This window comes from Platichthys flesus, chromosome 7, assembly GCF_949316205.1.
Source record: "Platichthys flesus chromosome 7, fPlaFle2.1, whole genome shotgun sequence".
In the NCBI taxonomy this organism is placed as follows: Eukaryota; Metazoa; Chordata; class Actinopteri; order Pleuronectiformes; family Pleuronectidae; genus Platichthys; species Platichthys flesus.
The window spans coordinates 11,359,250-11,369,315 of NC_084951.1; the positions used below are offsets into that span (position 1 = coordinate 11,359,250).

The following is a 10,066-nucleotide window of genomic DNA, read 5'->3' on the forward strand; positions in this document are numbered from 1 at the left end:
ATCTGTGGGCTGCAGTGTTGGAGGTCAGCAGGAACAGCAGACAGGGCCGAGCTCGTGTCACACGATCTTGGATTTTTGCGTAGAACTTGTCAAAACGTCTGAGTAATGCATGTTCCCTTTCTCTTCCTCCAATTCGCTCTCCCACCCTCGCTCTCAGTACAGATGGGTCTTCATGGTTACAGAGATTAAAATAGCCTGTTTGCAGTGTTTCCTGTTGGCATAGTTACATAGAAGTCACCAGGTAGAGGCCAGTTTTGAGTTGGAATCCAGCCTGATGTAAGCCACTGTATCCATGTTCCCTCTGGTTCAGTCTGTGCTAAGGACAACCTGGTGTGAGGCTGGGAAGCCAGTGAGGCATCATGTCATTAGTTATAGTGACTTTCAGTTCATTAACTTTCAGTTCAGAATTCATGGGTCATGATGAAAAAATCTGACATTGTCAAGGGGACTGAGATGCTGGGCGCAAATTGGTGCAGATCCAAATATTTTTTTTTTTGATTTAGTGAATTTAAATCGTTTGATTAGCCGACTGTTGTGAATTGGTGGAGTTGAGCTCTAGTAGGTGGTTTTCTAGTTGACGTACACTGTCGAATGGTAATGTGGTTGCAGCTTAAAACCTACATTTCGTGATCCCGTCTCAGCAAAGCTCACTGGATATGACAATGTGTAAGAATCATTTAAAAAAGTATTTAGGGCCCGAGCACTGACAGACAGGCCCTAAGGCAAATGAATAGGCTTTTTGAGGGCTTTAACATGCTCAATTTCTTACCAAAATTTTGTAATATATTTTTGCTTTTAAATTTACATATATTTTGTGGATATTTAAGATATTTAAGATATTTTGTAATGAATAGGTGGTTGACGTTCTGCCAAATTAAGGGGTTCACTATCTGGCCAAGGACACCTCTGGATGCAGATGGGGAAGAGTGGAGATTGAACCGGCAACCTTCCTTTTGGAGAAAGACTACTCTACCCACCAGTCCAATTGACCCCTCTAGGCCAAACTAAGCACATGAAGAAGATGTACACATTATTTGTGTGTCTGTGTCGTTCTATGCTTTTTTTTATTCACATTTCAGAGAAACTTTACTACACATATTTGTTACTTTTAGTTTATTCAAGCAAAAGTTGCATTTACAAAATTACACAATTTAAATCCTCCAATACACTTTTAGATTGTTGACGTGTTCATATGAGTTCCCTCGATGTCTAAAGCAAAATCAAGCATAAGCAGATTTGTCATCATGTTCTTCAAAGATGTCCAAGTTTGACAAACTCCTCATTGTCTTGTGGGAATTTGAAGCTCATCAGTTCAGTTCTGTTTGTCTGTTTCATCTCAAATGTCAGGGCTTCCCATGAGAACGATGGGAGCATGTGAAGACACTGCTGATCCTTTCAACAACACTGTGCTCAACCCATATTAAAGTGTCCACAAGCTGATTTTTACATTTTCTGGAGATGAACTGAAGTTTTCCTGAAGTGTAGAGTCAGTCTTAAAACATAAGATCTGTGTATGTGAAAATGTACAATCTATCTTTTATTCATATGCAGGCAGATGTTAATAGAGATGAACCAACATGTCGTCGGGACCTAAAACACCTTTTGTGTGGAGAACCATTCGACTCGTTTCAAAGAAGAAACTAGTCAAACTGTAAACTGTGAACAGTGACTGGAGTCTCTGGATATCTGCAGTCTACCCTGAATCATAACACTGATATGTTCCTTTAAAGTGCTTATAAACATAATTATGCTTTAATATTATTATATTCAAATACCTTTGTCAGCATACACATAAGCATTCACAATATAAAAACTGTCTTCCCGTCAGAGTTTCTTGATTCTGAAGCAGTTTTCTCAGTTTTCTTTAACAGAAGTGTCACTGTTCTGTGTCACTGCTCCTCTCACCGAGAAGCTTCAACAACATCAACATTATGAACTGACTGACCCTGACAAACCTGACACTTCCTGTCTGAGCAGAAACTGCTGTCTCTGTGTCATTAATGGCCAACTGTTATTTGAATGATATTGCTTTTAACATTAAATTATATCTGTTAAAGGGATACTCCACTCAAAATGTGTCTCTCCTTGAGTATGAAACCCTCTAGTACAGTAGTTTTGAATGATTCCTATAAAACAGTTTGTAGTTTGCTGCATGTTGAATTAGCAATTTCCTCTCATGTGTCATGATTATTTAGTTTAGCCAGAACGGTATATTTATTTTGAATAGAATAGGTATTATATAGGTAACTGTGGGAAAAGTTGACTATGTTGTGAGTGTTTCATACTTTTTTAAACCACTGTGATAACATTTAGAATCTTTTGTAACCCAACCCCTCAACATTTTCAGAGCCACGTTTCATCCTGACAGGAGGAGCTGTACCGTAGGTGTTTGATATTGAACAGGTCGATTCTGGACATAGTAAACTGACAGGTTAGCTGCAGTTTAGCTCATAAACCCCACTTCCTCCATGTTAGTGGATGGGACAAACCAAAAAGTAAACATTTTTGGTTTCATTTCCGGATAATGCACAGCGTTGTCTGCCTTTTTCAACCATCTTGTGTCTTTACTGTCAGAAGACGTGAGACAGACAACTGTAATTAATATTGAATCCTCTCTGCAGTTGAAAGCAATGTGCTTCTGTGTCAAATTGAATTATAATTATATTATATTATAGAATCACAGACACAGGTCCATTAGGTTTTCTCTGTTTGATGTAAGCACACAGTTAATGTCAGTGTCAGTCAGTGACAGAAGAACCGTAAAACACAGCAGTTTGTCTTTTGCAGGGACTTTTAGGAGAGATTGTATGAAGTTTCCATCAAGAAGTTGCCATGATTTCAAGCAATGTTTTTCAGCTTTGACCCTTTTAGATGCGGATGTTTTCCTGGGAATAAGATCTGATAATCATCCAATCTGATCCAAAAAATGTAAAACATTGACCTGAGAATTCACTTTTAATAACACCTTTTTTTTCAATCTCTCTTAGATGTGCGTCCAGGTCTGTGCTGACTTTCCTAATGTGCTGAATTTCTAATAAGATACTCACATGGTGACTGTGGTTATTTTTTGGAGTGCCACTGGACCTTGGTTTGCCAGGATCATCACTCCAGGAAACTGTGATCAGCTGGAAGAGGTTTTGAGAGAGAGAGACTAAATGAAAGCACTGTGGAAAACAACAGACTTCTTTGCAGGTGTCTATGTTTTCAGTTGAAGTCTTTCTTCATTTGTTTCTATTTTATTTTACCATAAATAGTGTCCCGCTGCATTTTAATGACCCGACTTTTGAGTTTGTGTTTGAATGTTGTTTTTGGGATTAGAGCTTTACTCTTCTGAGATGGTATTTTATTCTCTTTATCTTTGTGTTTGACGTTTTCAAGTGAACTGTGCTTTTACTGTGTGTTTGGGCATATCTGTATACATAGTCTTTTTGCACTGTTATCTCTACTGATGTGTAGAAACTAAAGAAGTTAATCCACACATATATCCCCCAGTGGATTTTAAAAGGCCACAGAGTTTGTATGCTTTTCTATTTCCTCCGTTCAGCTCCCAAAGGGCCGAAAAGTCTTCAGTCTTGATGAAGGAAATGAGGGAGAACAGGCCTCGGTGTTCCCTGCAGGACAATAAACAACTTATTGTGATCCAACATCCTGATATGACTAATGAGTTTATGTCATTTTCAAGGATAAAACCCTACTTTTTTTTAAATAGTGACTCTTGCACAGTGTAATCAGTCTAATCCCCCCCAACGAGGGAGCAGAAGTGGCAGAAATCAGACCTAAATGACTTCTTTCTCCACCCCGTCCTCCACCCCTCCCTCCCCATGCAGAGGACAATAGGTCCAAACCCTGTCAGTGCACAGCTCTGCAAAGCCTGTGCTTGTTGATATCAAGGGCCTATTACTGACTTTATAATAAAATAATTTCTTCCTGAACTGAAGAGATGATATTTCGGACAGCTCTAGAGCATGCTAGAAGGCACCCCGGCGTAAGTAATCTTTCTTTACTTCCTATTTGTTTGTTTTGAAATATTTTCATGTTTTTTGCAAAGTGGTAATTACCCTGTTTTCAAAGTAAAATGCTTAAACATGTGGTTCAAGTTAGATTAGGAACCAGTTATAGTGTATGAACTGCCAAATTTCCTTAATTTCATTCATGAAGGTATAATAAAATAAATAACCAGGCAGAAATGTCTAATCAAAATGAAAATTAATGAAATTTGGATGTGCTACACTGAATGCAATCAGCTTCTTACAAGCTCCTGTATATATTTTTTTTCATTTCTATTCTGCCAGAGCAGTGCACATTAGCTACATAAATATCAATGTAGATACAGTTAAGTTAGCTGTATAACTTGCGTAGTCCCTTGTCCCTTGAGTGGATCTGTGTTACTGTTACACACAGAATAAAGGAATGTGATGTAAATTAAACTGTATGCAGCAGGGCAGCTTACTGAAGCTAACTTGCAGCCCCCTGCACCCCCGGTGAGTCTTTTAAATTCAGATTAAAATTCAAGTTATGTAGCACTAACGCAATGTCAAAACCCTATTAGAGTGTTGGTAAATGCATTAGTCAAACTAAGAGGCAAAAATCAAATGTTGTATCATTTCATTTTTATTAAATTGCTTTGGTGTCTCATTAAAATTCAAGTAAAACTGAGTCTTTAAAAACTCTGTGACTTTTACAAACCACCCAAATCTCAATTTACAAAAAATCTCAGCATTTGGGAAACGAGTAGTTGGAATGAAATAAATGTAAGTTGTCCCTGCAGGGGACGGGATTATATGCTGTCAGAGAACAGAGTGACAGAGTTTTAACTTCTTGTCATCAGCATCCCAGGAGAAAGACACAGCGAGAGAGAGACACTGCAGGGAAGAAATCCCTATGAGACTCCACTAGAGATCCTTAATATCATCAGAACAGACAAACGGGCAGAGAGACAGACAGCAAGAGAGAAAAAGAGAGAGAGAGAGAGAGAAGCTGCAGGGAGCAAATCCCTATGAGCCTCAAAAAGCCGCAAGTTACAACAGACCGACAGACAGAGATGAGACAGACTGTTAAAGCCAGAGTCAGATGGGACCACAGACAGCACGGAGACGGACAGATCGATGGAGAGGTCATCAGATAGTTTGCAGGTGTGTCCAAGTCACCCACAACTTAAAGGATATTAAGTGGGAATAGGTTTAGATAAACACATCCCTTTCCTCATATGCTGTCCATTGCTTCAGCCCCGCCTCTTCTCAGCCTCTGTCTGAAATGCTCGGTTTTAGCTTCTGTCTCTTTAAGACCCCCCTCCTTGATAATGACCAAGCACAGAGTCAAGCTGGTATTATTAAAGAAACCCTCCCAGAACGTTTGGCATGAATAAACAATAACTGGTTGACATGTGTATCATATTTAGACCAAACCGTATCCCCATGCAGCAAGAAGCTAGACATTTTGAAATCAGTCGACACATCTTATCTGTAGGTTAAACACTGTATGAACCTGTAGAGATAAGAGACTATTTGTTGAAATCAGCATTGAATCTGTATTCATGTAGGGTAGCTGTTTAGGTATTGTACAGCAGTTGACTTACCAGCACAATGAAAATGCAGAAGCATGGATAAAACAGACATCAGGCCACAATGTGCTGGTTCAGTCAAAATCAGTTCAAAACACAACTTTTACAGGATAAACAAAAAAAGATGGCATGTTTAGATATCTACTTATTGGTAGGGAATTTCTTTTGTGTTAACATACTCCATACTTGAATGCTGAGCACATTTAGGTTTGACTGTGTAACCAACCAGCCAACCAACCAACCAACCAATCAACCAACCAACCAGCAACTAGCCAATCAACTAACCAGCCAATCAACCTATCAACTAACCAACCAACAACTAGACAATCAAATAACCAACCAACAACTAGCCAATCAAATAACCAACCAACAACTAGCCAATCAACTAACCAATCAACAACTAGCCATTCAGCTAACCAACAAACCAACCAACCAACCAACCTGCCAACCAGCCAAACCAATCAAGTGTCATTCAGAGAGTCGTATTGCCCCTGGCAGTTTTTCCATTTCTGAAAAAGTCAAAATAAACTAGAATTCCATTACATTTAAGAAGTGTAACCTTTTGAGTTTCTCTCTCTCTCTGCCTTCAGCTCATCCCCCAGTTCTTCTTCATCTGTTTGGGACTAGGCGGTGCGGCTGTGTATCTGTTCCGTTTGGCCAGAGGACCCTATGTTGTGTAAGGATCGTCAAGAAATTATATCAAATTTGAACGTCTGTATTTTCTCATTGTTAAGCACCGGATCTTGGATCCAGTGCCTCACTGAGCACAAAGGCTACTTCACAACACATGTGTTAAGACACCGGTTAAGATCTGTTTTCAAATTAATAAGGAAATATTCATTTTAGCCTCATTAAAATCAGACTTCCTTCCTGTCAGAGTGAAATGAAGATGTGTTATCATTTTAATGACGCGTGTGGAGGACAGACGGACACTTTCCACCATGATTAAACACAGAGATCTGTCTTCTGAGTGTTACTGACCACAGGGTGCCCGTGCTTGCTTTCATTTCTCCCCCCGCTCGCCTCTTGCTGGGACGTCCTCTCCTCCCGCTGCTTTCCAAACTGTTGATCTGCTCATGATGATACTCCAATAACAGCACAGCACAGCTAAGTGCTTTTAACACGAGCTCACAGGAGGGTGCACCGCTGCAGGTCTTTCTTCACTTCTTTACAGCAGCTGACTGTTTACAGGCTTGATGAAATTATGAGAGCGAGCGTCCTGGTGGCGGCACAGCAGGATTAAAGCACGCACTGTGCACTCAGTTTGAATGTGACCCTCAACTTCTGTTTTATCTTATTTTATTTTTTATTTTGTGTGCTATCTAACTAAGCAGGGAGGGGATAAAGCAGCTCTCAGGGGTATCAGTATCAGCGGGGGGGGGGGGGTGAATATTGCCGTGCTAGTTCTGAAATGAGAGCTTTATTCATGTAGATCAGATTCTTAAACAGCCTGACACGATGCCAGTTTATCTGAAGTTTGTTCATTTGTCTGTGTTTAGCTGGAACAAGACCAAGAACCCTGAGCCTTGGAATAAACTTGACCCCACGTATCAGTACAAGGTAAATAAAGACACAGGGTTACACACCAGCTGTAATAAAAACAATTGTTTGGATGCAGATATTATAACATCGCAAATCTGTTTCTTTTGATCTTCTTCTTCCCCAGTTTGTCGCCGTCAACACAGACTACAAAAACTTGAAGAAGGATGGGCCTAAGTTTTAAATCAGAGTTTATACGTCTTAGAAAATCCAAATCCCGGATCAGGTTCATCCTGCTCCTCTCCTCGTCCTGCGTCAGACGCCTTAAACCTAAAGTGTCACTGGTGATAGCATGGTATCATTGATAACACAAGGGAGATCGTCACATAATAATTCAATGGATCACATACGATTCATGTCAATACATTCTTCCTCCATGTCTAAACCTTCCTGGTCTCTTTTGCTCATAAATCCCAAAGGACACTCAGTATTTTGTTAACTATGCTGCAGTGTTTTAGAGGTAAGAATGCATTTATTTAAACACTCAAGGCATCTCCCACACTCTGATGTGCTTCTTTAAGTTTTTCATTCTTATTTTCCGTGTCTGAAGGTTAAATGCAGCACAGTGTTGCTTCCGCCGCTGAGAAACTTGTGTCTCATATTCTGTGTGGAGCTTTTAAATGTACAAACTTCTTACTTACCCTGCTGCATCTCACTGGAGTTAATGAGATTTAATTGCACGTGTTTCTTCTGTGTTTAGCAGCCTCTTATATCGACAATGACTCTGTGAGGTATGAAAATGGTAGTAATGCATAAACCAAGCTGTATTCTTTCAATAAAGAAACCGTCAGATTCGAGTTTGGATGAGAATATAATTCATCACACACGTGCATGCATGCTCACACACAAACACGTTTGTTTGCAGTTATCCTTATTTGGACTTTCCTTTGACTTCCATTCATTATGGACCTAACCACGTTTCACATCTTACATCTGATCTTAACCAGGACCTCTGAAAATTAGGTTTTGCCTAATTACGACCAAGCTTTGGTCCCCATGAGGTTTATTGGGGTCTTCATGAGATACACTCTCACGCAGACACACACACACGGACACACACACACACAGACAGATGACTTTCACCTGCACAGCACACAGTAAGATACAGATCTTTTTCCACATCGTATCACTATCAACTCTGATGGAACAGATCCATCTGCAGAGCCATCACTTTGCAGCCTGGTGATTGGTGCTTGTATCACCAGGTTGTGTGTGTGTGTGTGTGTGTGTATGTGTGTGTGTGTGTGTGTGTGTGTGTGTGTGTGTCCATGTGCAACAGTGTATGTGTGTGAGCCCTGTGTCTTTGATCATTGGCAACAGTGGCAGGATGTTGAACAGTCCCTAAGCATGGCGTTGATATATGACAGCAGAGCACACTGTGTAAAACCTGAGAGTAACACACACACACACACACACACACACAAACACACTTGCACACAGTCTTCCAGGTACTAATGTGTCTGCATGTTGCAGAAACGGGCACACGGAGCACACGTAAGATGAAAATGAAATGTTCTGGATCCATTAGGAACAATATCTGTGAAGGTTCATCTCTAAAATTGCCACATAGAGACGAAAAGATGGTTACTGACTGAAATTAAATAAACAGAAAGTTTCTTCCATTCTTACTTTATTCTGAATTGAATACTGAAAGTGCTAATTCAAAAATGATACCGCAAATGGAGAAAGATTATGTTAAAACGAACACAACTCTGTGGGAACACTCATAATTTGTCAGTCCATAACTTCAAACTCCCTCGTTCACGCTTTATTCTCTTCCTCAGTAACTACCTCACCACCTCTGAAAGATAAATTTAACAGACTTTTAGAAGTTTGACAGTTACTCTGAGCTTTGTTCAGTGAAGGTGAGATTCCTGTTTCATCCTCTTAAGAAACCTCAGCCTCTCCTTCGACTCTGTGCTCGTCTTCATCTCAGTGTCGGCTGTGGGCTCTCCACAGAGTAACGCAACAAAACGAGGGAACGGGGCGAGAATAAGAATAACGTAGATCCCCCTAAAAAAACATCCTTCTTGTGAACGCCACAGGGAATGTTGCAGCAACAAGGAGAGGTCTGGTGACCTCGAGCGATGGAAAATGTGGGATCAAATGATTTCCCAAAAGGATATTCAATGGCCTAAAGCTTAACCCCCCCCCCCCACACACACACACACACGCACACACTGCGTCAAAGGTGTTGTCAGGTCATGAGAAACAGACACAGAGATGAGTCGTTATTTGTGTTGTGATGCTGCATGTGTGTGTCTGTGTGTCCTTGTGTGTTTTTCTGACGACAGGGCTGAGAGCTGCCCTGACCTTTGACCTGTGATTCAGCTGTTCACTCTCTGTGGAGGGGACACATTCCTCTGGCAGAAGCCGTAGCAATACATTTCAAACTGAATGACAGATCTTAAAAAGACATCTGACGAATACAAAAGCTCCTTCAGCTCTTCAGTGAAACAAATAATAAGGCAGAAGTTTAGTGCTGCACTGTGAAGCACTTTGTGTTTAAGAGGAAACATCATTCTCTGAAAAAGACATTAGAACATCACTGACTGCAGGGAGCAGACACCGGGAAGCATTTAAATAAATCGAGACGCAGCTTCAGAAGGTTTTTCTGAAGACAGTGAAGGACACTGGTGTTACATAATGTAATAATCTTCTCACGTATATAACAACCTGTGTTTATTAGCATTACTAATATGATAAAGCAGGGTGTCTTAAAGAGACAGTAGCACAAATATTAAAATTGGCAGGAAACAGCTGACAGAAGATGTTTTTTTCTCTGGCTCCGACTATCTTCCTGTCAGATCTGGGTCTTTTATCTCCTCTTTCTGAACCGAAGTGGACAGAGAAAAGGAGAAGAGGAAATGCCTACAGCTTAACACGGATCAGTGTTTACAGAATCTCAAGTCTTCTCCTTCCTTCGACTGTAAACATAAATAATTTTCCTGCCTCTCTATCAAGTGT

General features: G+C 40.3%; 1 protein-coding gene across 1 annotated transcript; it reads left to right on the forward strand.

Moving 5' to 3' along the window:
* The first annotated feature begins 3,837 nt into the window (after positions 1–3,837).
* ndufa4l2a (NDUFA4 mitochondrial complex associated like 2a) lies at positions 3,838–7,896 on the forward strand. Its single transcript, XM_062391198.1, has 4 exons — positions 3,838–3,985; positions 6,151–6,236; positions 7,060–7,120; positions 7,227–7,896. Exons 1-4 carry the CDS (start codon positions 3,941–3,943, stop codon positions 7,281–7,283), a joined length of 249 nt encoding a protein of 82 aa, XP_062247182.1. The 5' UTR covers positions 3,838–3,940; the 3' UTR covers positions 7,284–7,896.
* Positions 7,897–10,066: the final 2,170 nt, after the last annotated feature.